At 38.2% G+C, this 22,300-nt stretch overlaps 1 protein-coding gene across 1 annotated transcript in view; it reads left to right on the top strand.

Moving 5' to 3' along the window:
• Positions 1–22,300, top strand: part of COG5 (component of oligomeric golgi complex 5) — a 180,141-nt gene that overhangs the window by 138,725 nt on the left and 19,116 nt on the right. Inside the window, exons 15-18 of the mRNA XM_042872950.1 lie at positions 17,499–17,609; positions 18,944–19,006; positions 19,847–19,950; positions 21,367–21,604. Of these exons, the coding sequence (XP_042728884.1) occupies positions 17,499–17,609; positions 18,944–19,006; positions 19,847–19,950; positions 21,367–21,604 (516 nt within the window). The remainder of the gene's footprint in view (positions 1–17,498; positions 17,610–18,943; positions 19,007–19,846; positions 19,951–21,366; positions 21,605–22,300) is intronic.

Below are 22,300 nucleotides of genomic sequence, written 5' to 3'. Positions count from 1 at the left end.
TAAAATAAAAACAAGAACAAAAGATATTTTCCAATGAATCCAAAATGTCTATTTCCATTGCTCATGAGTCTGTACACTGCTGGCTTTTGGTTTTCCTGTTTCCTCTCACCAGCTGTTGCTGTGCCTCAAACCTATTCTTGTATTCACCGGTTCAAATGATTTCAAAGAAGATATAAATAACTACTTGTGAGCAGTAGGTAGATTTATTCTGTTGCTGGGTGAATCTGTAACTTAGTTAACCCTTTGTCAATGCCTGATGTTGTGTGCCATGACATATTCAAAGTTATTGTACTTGTTTCACTCAGCGTAATTACAGATGTTCTTATAATGCATAGTTTGAAGGTACAATTACACGTAGCATTAATTAAAAAATATATGTAAAGCTATTAACTTTTAACCTCCTCACCCATCCTGTGTTTTGTTAGGTGATGCTGAGGAAGAGTGATTGGTGTATTTTCTCTATTTCATCATTATTTTGTGTCTTCTTGTTCACATTTTCCTAGATCACACAGCCCAAGCATTCTTGTAATTATTACAGACGTTACAGATTTCTGTTCAGTCAGCATTTCCATGTCCTTATCGTTCCCGATCAGAAAAGATATTAAAAAACCTGATCTTGTATTTTGGATAAGAATGAAATCTTCTTCTTCTGAATTTGCACATTGTAATCCATTCCATACTTTATAACATACCGACTGCTTATGGAGGCAGATTTTATCTGTTAACTATTTGTTTGTACAAGTAAGGGCTCCCTAACTTAAAAAACAAGCAAACAAAGAAATACCCACTAAATTTTCTCTTTAAGAGTTTTTAAGGGGGTTCATTATTCCAGTTTGCAAATACCCTAAGTTACCATCTTTGTTGGCGCATGGAGTAAATTGTCATGTTTATCTGGCCACATAAGGGAAATCAAATGTTTCATCAGATACTGACAGTAAGTACAAATGGAGGGGAGAGATTTACGAGAAACTTCTAAGTTGCATTTCCTGAAAACAAAGAAGTAGTTGAGTAATTTCCTTTTTTTTTTTTTCTTTTTATGAATCTGTGCTGCTTAACAAAAGATCAGAGCTCGCAAATCTGCCTCTTAGATTTTGACCCATTTATGTAATTTGTAGTTGAGAAGAGACAGAAAAGAGAGCTTGTATCTTACCAGCGTCTTCATTAGGTAGCTTTGAAATGGCAGCAGTAATTGCATGTTGGGAATCTCAAGGGTAATGTTCTCCAGATGTTTTTTGTCATGTACTGTAACCAGAAGAAACTTTTTGAATGTGCATTACTGTTATATGTATAAATTATATACATAGAATCATAGAATGTTTTGGATAGGAAGGGACCTTTAAGATTGTCTAGTTCCAACCCCTCTGCTACATGCAGGGACATTTCCCACTAAACCAGGTTTCTCACAGCCCCATCCAGCCTGTCCTTGAATGCTTCTAAGGAGGGGGCATTCACAGCCTTCTTGAAAATGAGGGTTATGTTTCCCCTTTTCGCACCAGTGGGAACTTGAGCAGACTGCCATGACCTTTCAAATATGGTGACTTGGCATCTTCATCCACCAGTTCCCTCAGAACCCGTGGAGATCTCATCAGATCCTATGGACTTGTGCACCTTCAGGTTCTTTAGATGGTCTCGAACCTGATCTTCACTAACAACAGACAAATCTTCCAAGTTCTTATTGTTGCTTTCTGCAACTTGGGCAGTGTGGAGAGCCCTTGCCAGTGAAGATTGAGGCAAAGAAGTCATTGAGCACCTGAGCTTTCTCCATATCCCTCTTGACTAGGGCTCCAGTTTCCTTCCAGAGAGGGCCCACATCTTCCCTGGCCTTCTTTTTATCATTGATATACCCGTAGAATTTCTTCTTGTTTATGTCCCTGCCTAGATTTAACTCTGTCTGGTTTTTAGCTTTCCTAATCTGATCCCTGGCTGCTTAGACAACTTCTTTGTAGTTCTCCCAGGTAACACATTCCTGCTTCCGCTCCTTATAGACTTTATTTTTGCACTTAATTAAGTCCTGGAGCTCCTTGCTGATCCACAGAGGTATTCCTGGTATTCTTATCTGCCTTCCTTTTTCTTAGGACGTGCTGCTTGTGGGCTTGGAGCATATGGTCCTTAAATACTTACCAGCTTTCTTGGGCCCCTCTTTTCTTATATCGCCCTGTCAAGCAGTTAGTTCCCTGAAGAGGTCGAAGTCTGCTCACCTGAAGTCCAGAGTAGCAAGTTTGCTGTGTGCTCTCTTTGACGCCCTAAGGATCTTGAACTCCACCATTTTGTGGTCAGTACAGCCAACACTGACCTTGAGCTTCACATTACTCACCAGCCCCTCCTCGGTGAGGTACAGCATAGCATCTTTTCTTGTGGGTTCCTGTAGAATCCACCCTACGTGTACTATTGAAGTTTCAATATTTTCTTCTCCATCCCGTCATCTTGCATAAATCCTGTGGTGCACGCATGCCACTTTGAAGACTATTGCTCAAGGGTGATAATCTGCAGTAATGCTTTGTGACCAAGAAGATTTTGGTTGTCTATTTTTGGCAAAGAGAGGTGATTGATTTCAGGAGTCTTTTAAATCTTTGAGTTTCTGTTTTTTTGTCATTCTTTCTCCCAGTGTGCTTCTTAGATTGTTCTTTTATGTATATAAAAATGAAAATGATAGTCACTTTTTGATTGGAAGTAAAGACAAAACTACATTTCCCTAACTTACTAGCTGTAATTTTATCATTTACTGAGCTGAATTTTGAATGGAAATCTTTTTGTTGCAATTTCGCAATCACTGTGTTTTGGTTTGACTGCTGATAGGGATGTATTATTTCTCTTACTAATCCTTAGAACTGGATGTCTTGCAGAGACAAGTCATGAAACATTGAGAACTAAAAGCTCTGGGAGTTTACAAGATTGGTACTTTGGCCAACAAGCAGAAAAATAAATTCTAATATCCTTTGTCTTCATTGAGATGGCAGAGACCTGTTTGGACATCTAGTCTATTCCCTTCCCAGTGCAGGACTATTTCAAGTAATATTTACTGTTGTCTTTTTTTGTTGCATTCTTTCTGCCTTTTGAATGATTATTTCAGTTATCTTATGTATTATGAGTGGAAATGTAAGTACTGTATGTTCTTTTGTGCTATTTTTGTTCAGTTTTGCATGTGGGTGGATTGAAATACACTAACACACCCACCAAGTGCACCGAGATGGAATGTGTTGCGCTGTGAACATGACAATGCAGTTGTTTAGAGAAGATGCAGTTCGCCTACTTCTTAAACCTGAAGGCTTCTTAGTGGTTTGTTCACCAGAGCTACAGCCATCCTATCAGACTGTCTTTAGTAATTGCAGTCAGAGTTCCACAGCAGTCCTTCTCTTGCTGTCAGTGTTGTGGAGGTTGCCTTGCCATGCCACCTACTACCATAAGGCTTAAATGCCAGAGACAAGGGGGCTGGTGTCTTTTGACCATTAAACAAGCAAAGGGCAGTTGTCAGAGGCAGAATTGTAAAAATCAGGCTGCCCACTTGCTTTTTGTAGCAGGTGGGAGTGATTATGCTAGCATTTGGAGGATCAAACTGTCTTAAAAATCACTTTTACATGTAATGGTGTGCTTTAGGTTTAGGCAAACACTAGCTCACTCTGCTGTGCTCCCAGGACAGCTTCACTTCAAGCCAGGGTGACCAGCTCAGGCCAAGCACAACTTTCTCATTCAGCTTGGAGCACAAACAGAGCAAGGTCAGGTCTGGTTGTTTACAGACAAAGCAGGAACCTGTATGATCACATTACACTAGGCAGATTTATCCTATGGCTAGGGTAGATAGTCAGTGGGAGCTGTGATTTCCTGTAATTGGAACAAAGTTCCTAAATATGGAATGTTTGTATTTTATGGAATTATAAATTTTAACAGATTGTCCAAAAAAGGGATCTTTCCAAGAGACAAGAGGCTGCAGGCAGATGACTTAATGGAGATCTTCCCCACTGTCAGACTTGCAAGCAATTATAAAGGCGAAGCACTCAAAAGATGGAAAAGGAGAGTGGGTGTAATGAGGGAGGAAGGAAATACGGAATTTGAATATTTTTTTAAATTCTCTTAACTAAATAAGGTTGGACTTGTGTCGTATATCTTACAAAAGTTATGAATGATGTGGAGGCCCAAACTACAGCTTGTGTGCAGTGCTCTGGGAGAGCTACAAATCTATCCTTTGCTCACAGCTTATGGGAGGTGCTTGGCATCTGCTCAGGATTTTACCCTAGGCAGCGAGTGTGGGATTTTCTGATTAACAGGTTTGCCTAGTGTAAGCTACCTGAATATTTTTCAGCTGTAGAGAAGAGAATTTACAGTACTTCCTGGCATTTAAAAGAATTCTTCCCCTGAGCTTCGTACAAAAACAAGATGGTATTTGGTGTATTTTATACATTTCAAAGGAAAAATGCTGAAGACCCAGGAATAGAAGTGAATTCAGAGATTAAAGAGAAGACGTGAGTGTCTCAAAAAGTAGAGTACCCACACTGAAGTTCAAATTGTTACATGTTTTCAAGGGCGGGACATTGATCCATGTATTAAAAACCTCTAGTAGTGAACGTGCCAAAACACAAAGTAAGAACTTGGCATTCTGATCCCAGAGGCAATGGACTACTGAGCACTCAGTGCACAAGTATATTTGTCTGGATTTTTTTTTTTTTTTTTTTTTTTTTGGAGAATTAGGCATTGAAATTCTGGCTTGTTTTCAGGGAAAAGTCAGCATCAGCTGACACGTGTGATGAAGAGTGGGCAGGCTGTTTCTCACTATTTGGGATCACAGTAGTATATGGAGATTCATTTACATTTACTTAAGTAAATATCTGAGTTATGTAACGTTGTATATGGTTTTAGACTGTGCACCAGTGGCAGAGTGCTAGAGCAGTAATATGAGCAGTAATATGGTAGTACAGAAAGATTCTTGGGAAGTAACAGGGAAACCTTGAATTAGCCTTGCGTTGTTTGTTCACATATTTTAAAAATACTTGCTTGGACTAATGTTTAAATGTGAATCAACTCCAACACAAAAATTCCATGAGTAAAATTAATAGACACTATATCTAAACTTTATCTGTTGAGTGTTTACTGAGATCTCCCTTTCACTTAACTGGTGCTTAAGATTGTAATTGGAACTGTGTTAGTGTAGAAAGTATTATTATCCATCGTAATTATGAGTAACATGTTTTTGATCACAGGTGTTCTTACTGCATTATTTTTTAAGAAAGAAAATACCAATAGAGAGGATGAGAAACACAAAAATATAACAATTTATTGTCATTTTAACCCCTCCTTCAGAGAACAGAAATCCCAATCACTCACTGCTTGTCCCCACAGAGTATAGATGTGGAAAGAAATGCATCTGACTGACCTCAGAGCAATGAATAAGTAAATGAGCTTGGTCTCATCTGTTTGAAGGCAAACTTATATCACTGAGGCTTGTTCTGGTTAGTGCTGGCCTCACTTCAAAGATCAGCAGAACGTGTCTGTTTTTGCTACAGAAAGGCTGTGTATTAAATTGTTCCATGCTGTTGTTCTGATGTTTATGTTAATATCTGTCGCTCTGTCAAGAATCCAAGGTTAGCAAAGACTTCTGACTGACACTCAGGACCTGCTTTGCTCTCCTAGCTGTGAACTTCCTACGTCCCTGGCATGGGATGGAATAGTGACATCTATCCCAACCACTGGGATGTGCCTGGGCCCTGAGGCCAGCTGGTAGAAAGCAGGCTGCCTCGGGACTGGTGAGGGCTCTCCTCCAAACACAGTGGCTGCCTGCCACAGTCCTTCTGGGCATAATCTCTGCAATGTGAAGCTGTGATCCATCTCTGGAGATCAGCTGGGAGAATAGTCGCTTAGGCCAAACACTTGCTAAGGAATGTCCCAGCAGTTCAGCAGTGGAGATGATCATGTGCACAGTCCAGGAACCTTTCCTAATGCTGTTTAATTTATTGCTGTGAATGTAGCCAAGATGTGAATGAGATCGAAAGAGAGCGGCATGCGAAATCTGTTCAAGAGGAAGCTTAAAATGCTGACAGATTGGGGTAATTTTTACTTGCATCTGGAATTCATGCTTTCATGCTTCTGATGTAAATAAATCTCTGAGGCAGAAGTTGGGAGATGCTGGTTTATTCTTCAGGAACATTTCTGGTCTTAAGATTTTCTTAAAACGCCAGAGCTTCAAAAGATATTCTTTCCTCAACATGTTTTTCTGTCGGTGATGCTTGTCAGCCGTACATGACTGATTTTCATATAGCATTTGCTGTTTCTTCCAGCTTCTTAGCCCTTGAAAAGAGCACGTATCAGTGGTGGTATAGCTGGTTTGCAGCTCCACGTATTGCTGGCTGTGCGCTAGGAAGCTCTTGGATGTTAGGTTTTCTCAGTGTTCAGGAGTTCACCAGTTTCTTTTGGTAGCCAAATCTTTCTTTGAACCAGCTGAGATAACACCTTCTTGTGCGCCAGTGCAACCAATGCCTTCTGTAATGCAGTGTCCTATTTTTAGTGAATGTAATGGATTGATATATAGGCTGAGTAGCATCCATCTGTCTGTCATGCTCAGATATTTTTAGAGCACTGATCTTTGTCATGCTGATCAGCACCAAATGCATTACATAAGATTAGCATCAAAATATATATAATGAAAAGTCAGCTTTGCTGCAGTTGTTCTTAAATTATTTTTAGTATACCCACAAAAATTGTATGGCTCAGTGCATTATCCCATCATTGTGTTCTATCTGTACTCTATAGGGATCATTTTAAAGTTGAATTTCTCTTCTCTCGGATCCTTTCTATCACAGGCTTTCTTCCTGAGGCTTCAGATAAGATTAATAGAATCACAGAATCTTTAGAACTGGAATGGACCTTTAAAGGTCATCTAGTCCAACTGCCCTGCAATGAACAGGGACAGCACAGCTAGATCAAATTGTCCAGAGCCTGATCCAGCCTCACCTTGAAGATCTCCAGGAACAGGGCATCCACCACCTCTCTGAGCAACCTGTTCCAGTGCCTCACCACTCTCACTGCAAGAGATTGAAAGTCAGTGATACATGCTGCAAAGATTTTAATAAATGCCTGCTTTCCACTAAGGCTGAAACTGAGCCAAACAATTTATCTCTCATTGTCCTTCAACACAGTTTGTATTTGAACTTGTCATTTGCAGGTGTAAGATTCCAAATTCTGCTTTACTTACATCCTCAGCTGCTATACTGTTCTTTAATGCTGCTTCAGTGGCTTAATCTCGTACTGTTACTTCTAATGGTATTTCCAATTTTCCACTTCTACTGAATATTCAATGCTGACATCTCCCCATCAGATACCTCTGATCCACTCGCTAGCTATTTAGAATGGGTTGGAATTAGTTGGTTTTTTTTTTGTTTGCAGAGTCAGACTGTGAGAAAACTGTCTGCATTCTTCTTACACTGCTCTAGAAAATTTATTTCTTTCAAATTTACTGTGAAAAAGCTGGTCATTTCTTTGAAGTATGTTTATAAACTAGTTTGTAATTATTGACGTTTAAAATAGATGACAACTTTCTGCACATCCCTCTCATCATCATAACTATTTATGATATTGTCACAGATTAATCTTTTCCTTGATTTCTTTCTTTGTGGGTTGATGCTGCATTTTATATATGGTAGTCAATATAAAATAGGCTGCAGTTTGCCTTTGGTGATGAAGTTCTGAAAACTGAATTCTGCCATTCAGTGGCTTCACAGATCTTCCTGAGAATTTCTTTCTGAGATTATAATGAAATGTGCTCTGCTCTTTGTTTATGCTTTTAAAAAACAATCTCTAATTTGTTGTTGTTTCTCCTTAGTTTGTAAACCTTGTTGCAGTAAAGAGGATGAGGACAGAAAATGCTAGAAGGGCAGGTGGAATAGAGAAACAACACTTAATTCAGCTTAAACTCTGAACTGAGAGAGAAGGAGCATATTTACATGGAATTTTCATGTCGTTTGTCGAAGAGAAAATGTCTGTCGCGTTTGATTGGGGAAATGAAGATTTACATAAGCTGTTTTCAGTGAGTTATTTAGATTATAAGCAATATGAATGACTTATTTTTTTTTCCAGAATTGAAAAGGTTAAGGTGTGTTATAAGGATCCAGAGACTATATTGGAGCATCTTGCTGCAATCGTTGACATTGTTGAGAAATGTAGAAATGTGAGATGTGGTTTAAAAATTGAAATAATGGAAGGATAAACTAGTTGAATGGGAAGGACTGGATCTTAGTCTTTTCTTAGTAATCGTGAAGACAAGGTTTTTTTTCTGAATCTCTCTGTCTATACTTAATGTTTCTCTACAAAAAGGCAGAAAGGGGCTAGACTAAAAAAGTTCTCCATTGTCTGCCTTGTCAAAAGTAAAAATATCCATAACACATTGCGAGAAAGAAAGGTGTTGATGTAGGAGGGCTATAATTCTGCTTTCCTCCTGGGGAAATGGAAAGGATTAGAACCTCATTTATGGAGGAAAGCACCTGTTGGACTGACTTTACTGACATATATTCCTGAGGGAAAATGTACCTCATACCAAAAAAACAAACAAACAAACAAAAAAAATTGTTTTGCTCATTTAATTCGTACAAAGTCTCTGAATTAAATGTGTTGTACTAACAAAATCTTATAGTTGATGTGAGCTATTTCTCTGTTTACTGCCCTTACTATAAGGTTTAGGTATCTTTACTTCCCGTTCTTCTCTCTCCCCCACTCCAGTTTGATACAGCTAAATTTAACTAACTGAATAATTCAATGAAGTAAGAGAGAACAGGGAGGAGATGGAGAGAGCAGACACTGTCTGGAATCAAATTCTTCCAGTGAAGTGAAGATACTGTTCATATGCTACAAATTTTGCACCACCTTTAATCTCCATCAAATTTATGAGACTTGTGATGGTTCTGAGTTGAAAAGTATGATGAGTTCTGACTGGAATGGCATGTGCTAAATTTCTGATGGTCATTTTCTTAGTGTGTTTTTACAAAAATTAATCTATATCTTATATTAGGTGGTGTTACATTGAATTGTGAGTTTTCTTTTGTGGTAAAACACTATTCAGGACATATTCTAACAATGAGATTTGTCTGACAGTTCCAGGGAAATGTATCTAGTCCTCCTGTCTAAGTGTCGAGTATTGTGAACTTTGGGAGGAAGTATGAAATGTAATGAACTCACAAGTAGTCAGGAGCAATAGGGAAATGACACTTTGGGAAAGGTTTTCTGTAAATAACAGGTCAGTTGGTGTAAGTAATGTAAAAGACTAAGTTTTCCCCACTTCTCTTTGAAATATGTGTATTAATTGTTTTACACTAGTACCTTGAAGACACGGTGTTACTGTCATTCAAAAACTTGGAACAGTACTATCTAAATGAGAGAACATAAAAATATGAATTCAGAATTAGGCACATTAAAGGAATTCATTAATAGGTATTTAAATAGAACATGTAGGAGGCTATTATATACTAAAATAATTTCAGAAAAGATTACTATTTCACAGCAAAATAACAAAACCAAGAGATGGCAGCGGGTCTAATTTGAAAATGGTTAGAGGTCAGCTAAGGATCTCCTTTGTTTTAATGGAAAGATCAAAAGAGCTTTTTAAGGAGATGGACATTCATTAGGAAGCTACTTACAATGGCCTGAAAATATTTAGAAGTAGCTAGTTGATAAGGCACTTCAAAAAACCAAACCAAACACTTAAATTAAAAAAAAAAAAAAAAAAAAGAATTAAAAATCTAGAGGGGAGAGTTGCATTAAAAAATAACTTCATGAAGCATTTTCTTCATTCTCATGTTGTCTTTTGCTGGTTAGATCGTGACTCACATAACAAATGTGTGATGTTAAGTGATACTGGCTAAACTCCAGAGAAAATCATCCAAGCATAAAAGGCTGGTTTTGAGAGTACTATGTGCTTCATTTTATCTTGCTGGGAAGGAGGCTAGAAGAATTCTTTAAATCTACTGTGCAGTTTTGTTGACAGGTAGAAGAAGAGCAAGACTGCACAGTCCTTACTGCATTTTGTTGTACTGTGCTCTAAATCATCTCCTGCCAAGTTAATTCTATTATTTGGCAATTGATTGGCAATAGTTCAAAGAATGTTAACATTGTAATGTATTTTGTATTTTATAATTATGGAGCAACTCTAATTAGAGTTTGACAGCGTTAAGCTCCTTTGTAAATTTCCACAGCGTAGAAGTATTAGAATCCCAGCTAATGTGTGGACTGGATACAAAAAATGGCAAATGGCAATTAAATAAACTGATTATGCTTTCTATGTATAGATGAATCCTATGATGTTGAACCTCCTGATTTTCTGTGTCTTGCAGATAGATGGATGCTGTTCTCATCTGGAAGTACATTCTTAGTAGTCCACTTTGTTAGGACCAACAACTGTTGCGATAACATGAAATGTGATTAATCATTCAGTCATTATTCTGGCAAGCATGGAAAATTTAGTAAACTGTTACAGTCAGAGATATCAGGACCAACACATTGTCTCTGAAATCTCTGGAGACTTGGGTTTGGCAGTTGGGTAAACTGGAGTCTTGAAAAAATGTCAAGTGCGAGGAGCAGGATTTTCAGTTGGCAAATGATTGCAAGTGCTTTCGGTTTTTCAATTTGTTAAGATTCCTTCAACAAACTGGCTTTAGGTGAATAAGTGCCAGCAGCTTTTGGAAAGTGAAGTTGTTTAAAGGATCTCATTTTTGAAGGACCACTTTTGATGATTTTGTTCATTGCCTTTGTCTCTTGTGATTCAAAACATGGAGATAAACCCTGTCATTTCTGTCACAGAAAGGCCATTTGCTGCTTTCCTTCAACTTTTTCTGGCTTTTAGAATATTAAAAAAGAAGGGGGAAAAATATATCCCTTAGGGAGCAACTTGATGGTTACTGTTGTTCTAGCACGTTTAGTGTGAGCATGACGATGGGTCATTTTTCTTTGATAAAGGACTTAACTGTCCCTCTCCTGTTAGTTTCACGAGTTTCTTCCCAAAATAGTTGTTGTGGAAGATTTTGAATGCCTTTGCTGAAGAGCTTCTTTCCTATATTCCTCAAATGTAAAATTTCCATATTTCTGGAAAAAAAAAAAAAAAAAAAAGAAAAAAAAAAAAAAAGAAAAAAGAAATGCTAAAAGCTACAAGAATGTCCTGAGGGTGCAACAGAAATGTTTTTATGCTTATTTGACATTTTTGCCTGAACTCACAGGTGATTTCCCCCCTTCATGTCTTGAAATATTCCATCTTCAAAAAACTAGAAGTCATTTCAAGAACTTAAGTTCTTATTTATGATTTATTATTAATTTTTAATTGGTTATTTTTAAAGAGGGGGCATTCATTTTAATTTATCCTCATTTATCAAGGACCTCACATTCCCTCAATTCATTTGTATCTCACACTTCCAACCTCTAAATTATGTCTCTAATTTTTTTGCAAATTGTTCTCTATGTACTAATACATCAGCTGGCATCACTAGTGGAGTTCTGATTATTATGTATTTTGCTGTTAAACAGGGTCACATTTTTACAGAAAAAAAACCCAGCAAACTGATTCTGGTAATCTTCCGTTTTTCTTAGGTGGAAAGAGATTGTAAAAGGCTCCTTTAGCCATGTGGGGAACATTGAACTAAATAGTAAATCATCCCAATTATTTGTAACTTACGGGAGGAATCCCAGGGCCGAGCCCTGTTGACTCAGAGACTCTGAAAATGGATTCTGTGTTTTATAATAAGTTGTTGTGATCAGGCAGGAGGCCAAGTAACAGATGGATTGATTGCTTTCTGCCAGAGCTATGGCCACATCAGCTGCCTCTATTAGGAATGTATTTATTGTTGAAAATGTCAGCTTGACAATTGGAGTTCAATTTGTGCTATCAAAACATATTAGTCTTGTGATCCTAGAGTTGGATCAAACGCATTGTTGAGGGGCTCTACTTTAGTCTTATTTTGATTTAAGATCTTCTCAGTACTCCTAAATTACAGTGTTGTTTCCTGCTCTTAAAGAGTGGGTTTGCTGAGGCTGTTTTAGAACAGAGAAATGAAATAAGTGGTGTTTTCTAAAACTGTCGTGAAGGATGTGCACAAGATCACAGTTACTTTTGGTGTAATACTGAGCTTTTTCACAAAATGTGTTATCTGTGAAGGGAATGGTAGCAGAGCAAATCAGCAAATCAACGTCTCTTCAAAGCTGCCACCTGTTTCAAAAAAGGAGGTTAGGCACCTCCAATCAAAAACAAACATTACAGGAAAAATGCATCAATACGTTGGAACATTCCTACAGAAATACCCACCTCAGTCAGCATTTTTTATCACCCAAAAGAGAATTGATAGTTTTACTTTTGTTTTTACCTGAATTCTACATTCACTGCTTCATTGGATGCCTGATCTGGTGGGTGCCAACCCAGCCCATGGCAAGGTGTTGGGACTGGGTGAGTTTTATGGTCCTCCCAACCTAAACCATTCTGTGTTTCTGTGATTTGTGGTGAAAACAAGAATTTACCCCAAAGAAATCATAGCACATGTCTTAACGTGAAATCAAATCCATGCTGTCAAATCAAGTATCTCTTCCTAGACAGTACACGTGCATCTGTTGCTGTTGCTCTAGATTCCCACCTGCAATCTGGAGGCAGGAGGATCATGGTAGGGTTCATATTAGTGAAGGCTACAAACTGAAATAAAATGCTTCATGTGATTCTGAATTAGATCAGACCACAGTGCCAAGTTATGGCTTAGTTCTCTGCCATGTGAGGCTGAAGCAAATCAGATGGCCTTCAGCTGGCTTGTTCCTCCTTGTGACAAATTTTTTGGGTATCAGCTGTCTGCAAGTGTCATTTTGGGTTCAGTAAACTACTCAATAAATGTGTCAGCTATTTCATTTGTATATTGCTGAACCTGAGCAGACCTTGCACTACTGAGCTTTATTTCCGTTAGAAACCCTATTAAAAATAAAGTGCCAGAGGAAAACAAAACAGAGGCAGAAGCTCAGCTGAGACACAGCCTGACAGTTGGGTCTGGGCAAGCATTTCCTTAGAGTTGCAGTTGACTTCAGCAGGAACTTCCATGTACTGCTTATCTCAGTTCTTCAGCACCCACAAAAAAGAATGTGTTCAGATGCAGTATTAGCATATATACCATGTTACCAGACATTTATTTCATGCAGAGCTGTGTACAACTTCTACAACACCGCTGTCAGAAGGGTTTTATGGTGAGCTGAGTTTATAAAAGTTGCCCATAACAGAAAGCAAACTTAGTTCACTTTACTTCTAGTTCCTGTATTTCAGTTTCCCAAGTTTCATTTCTGAGTTCACTAAGAAAGAACACCTCAGTCGGTCACCAAGAAAACAGTAGGGAAGATTCACCTGCTGTAACTTAGTTGCCTATAATGAAGATACAAACATTGAAACCAGATCTGGATTCCCTTAATAATCAATGGTGAGGGGAAGCCCACTGTATTTTAAACTTACATGTTAGGATGAAATTGACAGTGCCCTAGAAGAGTCTGTTTTATGCCATTAGTTTCAAAGGGATCTATGAATGACCATTTTGGCTGTAGATAGATAAAATCAGCTGAGAAGACTCTTCATTCATATCTCAAGATAGACAAAGCTTTTTATTGATTTATAACTTAGAATATAAAGTATAAATTGTCCTTTAGTTATGGTGTAGTTTTTCTGCAAGCATTTTCAGATTCAAGTCTTTATTTTGTGCACTTTAAAGGACTTTTAGGTAGAAGTACTCTTAGGCCTATCTTTAAGTGTTTTTCCAAATGTTAATCCATAAGCTTTAAGTAATGAAGTGCTGTGTGTCTGTGCTGTAGGACATAAGCGGGTACTGAACACAGAACTCCACTCCCTCATTCAGTCTGGTACTGAGTTTATGGCTTCCACCATCAGGTTTGAGTCCTTCCTCTGCACAAATGGTTTATGCCTTTCTCTTGCAACATACCTTGATGAGGTCCTTCCAACTAATTTCTCTAAAATATAGCCACATCTGTCTCTCATGAAAAATCACCCAAATTGCTGCTCCTCAGATTATGTTGAATTGGATTTTTAAAAGAAAGTTTTCTAACCTCCTTTTTCCAGCTGCTACACTGAGCAAATTCCAACTTCCTGCCTTAGAGAATGTCAAAAGGACAATGCCTCCAGTGTTTCATCCTCATTTTAGTCTAGCAGTTATCCTTTGAGGTTTCTTGAAATGCCCAGCAGAGCAGCAGTTCATTTTCATGTTCTTGAGTGTGCCACGAGACACAGCCCTTGTGATGCATGGAGCAAAAGCCCTTGCTATATTAGCTTGTGGAGACCTCTCTCTCTCACTAGTACCTAATATTGCCACTGTGCTGGTATTTCATGCTAGCAAAGGGAGCCAATACTGACGTGTTACCTATCCTAGAATTGCCACTTGCTGGGGTATGGAGCACCTGTGCTTTGCTAATGCCCACAAAATCGTTGTAAACACATTTAAAGGTGAAAGTGAAATGAGTTCACTCAACTGAAGTGAAAATAAGAAATCTATTGCAATGTTTAAAGATAGACACAGAAAAGTGGAACTCTTACAGTCCTTGTTGCAACTCATTTAGGTCTGGCTTCTGCATAGTTCCTTTCAGTTTGTTTTCAGCTAGCAGAGTCAAGCCAGCCTGACTCCCAGGGCAATTGATCCCTGGAGATGGGATCTGATCTTCCAACCCAACACTGTTTTTTAGCTGTTGCTTTCCCCAAATAAATTCTGATTTGGGATGAAGGCACCTCTTCTGTCTCCCAATTCCTATTTAGCATAAATTCACCCTTCTGGCATTCTACAGTTTTGGATAAATATAAGTGATTAAAAGAAAACAAATGCTGACTCCACTGCTCTCTTCAAAAGGAATTGTGTCTTACAGCCGAGTAGTTGTGGCTTAGTCACACTTATTTGACTTAACCTATTTACACAGTGCAATCCCCAGCAGACAGATAACAGAGGAAGAGTTGCATTACCACTGTGCTAAAGTGCATAAGCTACATGCAGCACAGCACTCCAAGAGTTCTTGCTGTATAAATGAGAATGATGAGTCTAATTCATTGGTAAAACTGAGTATGATGAAACAGAAAGCGAGGATGATTTGTGTCTAAGGTAAAAGGGCCATAAGCACAGTTTGTTGGGACTGAGAAGACACAATGATACTATTTTCCTACCTGGATACACTGAATAGTGATCAAATACCTGAAATCCAAGTATATGCCATTGGTGAAGCGTATATACATGAACTGTTGGGTAGACCTCAAGACAGAACCATTTTAAGGCAAGACCGTAGAAATCGTTGGGGTTACAGCAAGAGAAGGGAGGGGCCATGTGAAATTCTGCTGTAGCTGTGGCTGGAAGGATGGCATACCTTGTGGAAGCCAGCGAGTCCGGGCTGCCCAGTACCTACTGCTGCTTCCCACAGTTGTGTTTTCCCGACCAGTGATTTCATTTTGAAATACACAGGGGAGCAACACATCTTGCTGTCAAAGTTTAAACTGATTAATTTGAAGAGAATTTAATATTGTAAATAATTTTAGAAGGATCGGATGCTTCTAAGGCTTTTTTTGATTTTGCCTGTAAATCTGTTGTGCTCCAGTCCTGTATGCAAGAATTCCTTGTTCTGCAGAAGGCTTGTGTTTGTACTTGTTACCATTTTTATTCACCAGTTCAGCCTTTTTTTTTACCAGCAGAAGTTACATAGTTTAATGATTTCATAATGAGTTAAAAAAAAAAACTTATGAGACCTTTGCAATAGACTCCAAGGAGCTGAAATTGAGGTGTCTAGAATGTGAAATTCCACTGTCCTAATAGAGTCTTTTATGTGTAATAGCTGTAAATGTGCAAAATAACAGCTGAGTTGAATAGTCTGTACGGTGCTTCAGAAAAGTGTGAGAAAAGCTCAGTGTGCTGTGTGAGGTGGCCAGCTGCATGGACAGGGTGTTGTGTTTCTTTGCACAGCTGTTTTGCTATTAATTTGGGAAGCTGTGAGTGTGAGAAGCAGAATTCTTAAAACCAGTCAGGTCTGTCAAATTGAAATAGTAGGAGGCAAACAGAATTGTACATGGCTTACATGGCTGATCTCATCAGGAAGGCAGGGAGCTGCTGAAATGATTTATTTATCAGCTAGTCGAAAGATGCGTTCTGATGTCAAACGATTAGAGATGTGTTAGAAAAGACTTCTGCCTCTGCAAAGGCCTCAGAAACCTGTTTATGCTTAAATAAATCCTAAATTTGAAGAAATTTGAATGAACTGATACTGTCACTCTAGTGTTGTGAATAAATCTGTGTTCATGTGTGCTTGTGAGAACTTGTCTAAAACTTCTATTATTAGCAGTGCTGGCAAACAGTAGATAACTTTATTTGCATGATGGCTGAGTTTATGCTGAATGAAAGGTATGGGATGTACAGGAATAGGCTTTCTCTAGCAAAAATTTGTTTTGCATACCTTGAAAATCTTCAGGCAGTGTTTGTTCCTCTTCTTGAACAAATTTTGTTACCACGCATTTGGTATTTCAGAGCTTTCTGTACAACCTGCAACTGGTAAAGATGCACATCATGAAAGTTTCTTGATGACTTGTTTAAGGAGTCAAGTATGTTTTTACTGAGAGACTTCTGGATGTAGGCATCTTCAGGAGTTTCCTGGAGGATAACTTTGTATCCTGAAATATGGATACCTGGTGAGATAGCTATATCCCAGTAAAGCTTTCTTTTAATAGCTATTCTTGCTGTAATATTGAGATATGCTTCTAAAATTCATATGGCATTTTGTTGATCTTTGTATTCCATTGGCTTTTTATGCACAAGAAAAATTCTGGTTGTTTCCCAATTACAATTTGTTTTATTTGAAATTATAAATATACACTGCAGGATCCTTGCAGAACTGTTCTGGATTTAATTGCTGTTTATGTATCATCCTGGAAGTTTGATTTCTGTGGTAGTAATAAAAAGCACACAGTAGTGTTTAAAAGTGAAGCGTTAGTTTTCTCACTTTTGCTGAAGGATTTGTGAGTAAAACTTTTTAAGGGCAAGAGTAGCAGTCCTTGCATTTCTATTTTCCTGCTCACTTATGTAGTACAAATCATTAATATGTACAAAGCTGTAAGCCACCTTTTAGAAGAAGAACAGGTCTTAGGGAAATGCTCGAATAGTTGACAAAATCAAGGTGTGAAAGCTCATATACTGTTTGCAGTTGTGCTGCTGCTGGCTTATATCACATCCTTGGACAGGTGATTTCAAATTCTTAGATTATAAGGTTAAGATGTGCAGGGAGTGGGTATCTGCAAGGGTCTGAGTGCTGTGGTTTTGGAAGCTGAGACAACTGTCTTTCTTGGTTTGTTTCTCTTGTCTTATTCGTGTTAAACGAAGGTGGAAATCAAATGAATTGAGGTGAGTTCAATGGAAGAACATTGAGACTGAGGAATGAACTATGGTTTTCTTCCACAGTCTAAGTTTGGTTAACTAAAAGTTAGAGGAGATGCACGAGTTAAAGAGTTGATGGTGTTCTAACCATTTCTGCAATCACTGCAGCTGTCTACTCAAGGAGATGCCAGCCAGGTGATTGGACCTCTCACAGAGGGACAGAGAAGGAATGTGGCTGTAGTTAATTCACTACACAAACTACACCAAGCAGTTCTGAAGGTAGGCTTCCTTGGATATTCCCTGTCTTTCCATAATATAAATTTCTTTGCTGTGTTGTGTGTATATCACCCCACTTGCTGGTGAGAACTCTAACAAATATTGGCAGATTTGGGGTTGATAACTGCATCTTGTACATTTGTACAGCTTTTGAAGACTTGGTTGGCCCTTTTAAGCACTGCTATGTGATAAATTGTCAATATTAAAAGAGAAAGGAAAGATGTCTTTATAGAGAGTAAGCACATCTCACAGCCATTGTTTTTTTCTTATCACAAAATTCTGTTTTTCTGCTGGTAAGCCCAATAGCCCTTGCCTGCATCTGTCCCTGCCTGAGCTTATCTTTCTGAGGAGACCTTCCCTGCTTTCCCACACTTGTGGCCAAATAGAAAAGAAGAAGGAAAAGGGGAAATCAAGAAAAGCAGCACTTCACATGCATCTCTGTGCATTGCTGCTGTGACCCAAGTCTGGCCTGGAAATGTTTTTCGTATTCAGCTCAGTTATGAACAATTACAGTTTACTGACTCAGTAATATCAGTGGTTACACAGCCTCTGTAAATTAATACAAACAGATATAATGGCACTTCTAGTTAATCATGTTTAAATCCTAGCCTGATCAGAAACAGAATCATGAGTACTCCTGACTGTGGATATGTTTCAAGAATGTTTAAAAAGGCCAAAAAGCTTATAAAATTTGCTTGGATTTTGCAAGCAGATGGTAGATTAACTTTTAAGTCTGCTTTCTCTGATGTATTTAGTAATAAACCTCATGTGCCTTAGTGTTGGAGGGAGTTTGATATGATTCAGTCTGAGTTCAGTACTTATCTGGCTTAAAAATACTACTACATAGATGTTCATAACTGTAAGGAAATTGGTTGTATATTCCTCAGGTCATTCCTTGACTTTCAGTTTGAATTTTACTGTAGCTGCACATAATCAGCTATTCAACATGTAGTATTACATACAAATTACAGTACTGAGAAAGAACATAACCTTTCTTTCAAATGTTTGCTGTAGAGCTGCTTGTACAGTTCTCTGTAAATTCTATACTTCGCAGCAAGAGAATACACCACTTAATTTTATTCTAGTACTTTTAATCCTTCAGCTGTATTTCAGTTGAAGTAGCAGTAGCAACAGAGTCCATAGGAAATTTGAGAGTGAGGAACCAATATTGGTGCACTGAAAATTCTGTCTGTGTAAAACATTTTTGATATTACATATAATGCACATGTTACAAAAAATAACTCAGTATGTTTCAGTATGAAGTTAAGTGTTGTGGCTTCTAACCATTGTGAATGTTTATTAACATTTATTATTAACAATTACTTCAACCTTTGTAGGTTGTTACCAATCAGAACTCATTCCCAGCAGCTGCTGAGGAAGCGATCACAACTGCCTTGAAGGTAATTGAACACCCAAGATTGAATGCACTGGGGAGGGGGCTGAGGTTTGCTTTGTTTGTTACTTGTAAAATGGTGGCTTCTTTTTCCCAAGTATTCCGTAGTGTTGGTATATGCTAGCCACAGATACACAAATATTCTGTAATTTATATTTTGCCCTATCTGCAGCTACGTAAGTGTTGCATGTGCTAAGTCACAGCTTGAATAGCATTTGTATTTAAGAATATTCTCATAATGGATGGAACCCAGATGTCATCTGACTGTGAAAATAAATGCCTTTCTCTGCAGCATTCACACAGCAGTAACTGAATCCTTTATCGCTACCCCTGACACGCAGCCATGCAGGCACATAAAATTATGATCTTTATGCTATCTGGTGCTTTTCTGAAGGGCAGTGTGGATGGGCATGCAGCCCTCCGGGTGCTGTGGGTGACAGCTATCCACATCTATCCTGCTGTGCACTAATCTAGGAGCGGGTGTGTGCAGAGGAATGAAGGGCAGCTTGCCTGTCTTGGGGGAATGAGCAGCTGAACCAGGTGTGTATGCCAAAATGTGTGTCTACAAACCAGGAATGCCAGATCACTCTGCATCTTTTTATTGCAATGCTTTATATACATAGAAGTAGTAAACAGCCTTCTTTATGTACCACACTGGTAAGATCAGTGAAAATCTGGTAAGAGCAGTGATAAATGCTGTCTTAGGCTTTTGTCCTCCTATTTAGCAATTTCTAATACACAAAAAAGCACACTTGGAACAAACTGTTTGTCAAGGTATTTTGAGGTGTTAAAATGCAAATGGTTGTAGTTTCTGTTCCTTACTCCTCCTTTCTCTTATCCATTTTAGGCAGTCCATGATCTAATGGGTAGTGCTGTTCAACCATTACTGAACTCTGTAGGAGATTCAGTAGAAGCTATTATCATCACGATGCACCAGGAAGATTTTTCTGGGTAAATACCAGTGTTTTTAAAATTTACTATTGCCTTAGTAAGACATCCTGTCTATGCATAATAAATTGTTACTGCCATATGCATAATAAATTGTTATTGCTACAGCGTCCTTGGAGCAAGAGCCCGTGTTTATTAGAGGGAAGGTAGGTGATGTATTATGGTCAATTAACACAGCTATCTATTGAAACAAATTAATGGGGCAGCATATGTATTCTTCACTTTTTTTTCCCCCCATATCTGTTGAGTAAAATTCATTTTAAAATGAAAGGAAAACCAAGCAGGGGCCCTTTTTGTCCTTAAAAAAACTCTCTTCTGCTTGAAAAGATTCTCTGCTTTTTTTTTTTTTTTTTCCTTTTTTTTTTCTTTTGCCTTTTTTTTTCTGGATAGTTCCCAGAAATGTCAGTACTCTTATTTCTTAAAATAAAGCATAAAACCTCTGATTCAAAATTACATACAAAAAATTCTTAACATATTACAAAATGTGAAATGGTTCAAAAAATCTTTCTCATTGAAAGCTCAGGTTTAGCATGTACATTTTTGTGAAGTTTCAGACACCATTTCAAGTACTCTTTACCTGCAAGTATCTCGAGTCTTAACTATACTTGAGACTTGCTTTTGAGCATTGTTTTGGTTGTTATTGTCTGTTCTGATGTGTCTTACATCATCATGAGATGTCCTGCAGATGCAGAAGATTTGGCCAATAAGCATCACTCCTTTGTATTCTGTCTGTGAAATTCACTGGAAAAAAAAAAGTATTTTCAGAGCTGCTTTTGTTTTCCTTTTGGCTTTTTTAACAAAAGCAAAATCTGTCAATATTTTACCCTCTCTATCTTTCTTTTGCTGCCTCTAGTAAAATATCTCTGAATAAACTCATTGCAACCAAAGGCTGAGTTCTGTTAGATATCCTGTATGCTCAGGTTACTGAGCTTGGAAGAGCTCAGTTGCCAGGCTGTGTTTCAAAGAAAGAGAAAGGTGATTTATTTCTGTGTTTTCTAACTTCTGTGCTGCTTCTATGATAATTTTATTTACTTTATAATCCAGAGTTTGGAGCAATCTAGGAAACTAATTCTAAGAAAATGGATTTGGGATAGGTGAAAGTAGTGACCCTGTGACATGTGCTTGAATTTTCTTATCCATTTTTAGAGTTGTAAATTAACAGCTGGGATATTCACATTTAGGGGCTGAATTTGAGCTTTAGGCTCCAAATTCATGGAGGCTCTGTAAGTCAGGTTGGAGTGGGATGATTTCCTGCATCTTGCTAGGAAGGGATGAAGAGAGATTTTTTGACCACAATGTCAGAAAGAGCTGCAGCATTTGGAGCCTGAATGGTACTCCATAAGAGTCCATTCATTTTTGGTGGTATTTTAAACATAAATTTATCTGTCCCTATTTCTTTTTTTCCTTCTTTTTTTGCAGATCATTATCCAGCTCAGGAAAACCAGATGTCCCTTGTTCTCTGTACATGAAAGAACTACAGGGTTTTATAGGAAGAGTCATGAGTGACTACTTCAGACATTTTGAGTGCTTTGACTTTGTCTTTGATAACACTGAAGCCATGGCACAAAGAGCAATTGAACTTTTCATTCGCAATGCCAGTCTAATCAGGCCCCTTGGTGAAGGTGGGAAGATGCGGCTTGCAGCAGATTTTGCACAGGTACCCCTAATACCTACCCTATTTCTGCTTTTTATCATTGCTTCTTTGTGTTCTCTGAAAGGTATCATCAATGCTTTTGCCCCCAGTGAAGTGTAAGCAGACAGCTGTAGAGATCTGTGCATTCCAGTTCTAAACATTTTCTTTGCAACAGTGGATCCTGAGAGGTGTATCCACTAGCAGTTGGAGACCCCTTGTCATTGCAAAGCACATTCCAGGAGGTGTGACAGCTCCCCATCAAGTGACTGTTCCATTTAAATTCAGTTGCATCCTGAAATTTTATCCAGCTTGTCTGACCTCCTTGATATGTCCATCACTTGCCACCATTCATTTACTTCATTCTTTCTCCTAACGCAATGGTGTGTCATTTTCTTAATTGCTTTAATATATCACAGTGCCAGCAGCAGTTAATCACTAACTCACCTGCCTTGCAGAGTAGGAGGCAAACTAGAGAAATAATAATATCCTGTGGAAGAACTGCCCTTTCATTTTCTTCTGGATTCTCTTTATGATCTGACTTGCCTGTCTCTCTGACTTACCTATGTCTTTGTACTGAACTAAAACACAAAGCAAATTGCCAGATTAATATCCACTGCTTGTCTGTGTTATCTGTTGTCATCAAATCTAATTTGTCAATAATAACACTGTGTGATTAACTTGCAAAAAAACAAAGGCATCCACTAGATTGGTGTGAGGGTA

The sequence above is a fragment of the Lagopus leucura genome, unplaced genomic scaffold (genome assembly GCF_019238085.1).
Source record: "Lagopus leucura isolate 7727_CA_CO unplaced genomic scaffold, USGS_WTPT01 Super-Scaffold_100008, whole genome shotgun sequence".
Lineage (NCBI taxonomy): Eukaryota > Metazoa > Chordata > Aves > Galliformes > Phasianidae > Lagopus > Lagopus leucura.
This window is presented reverse-complemented; position numbering and strand designations above follow the sequence as displayed.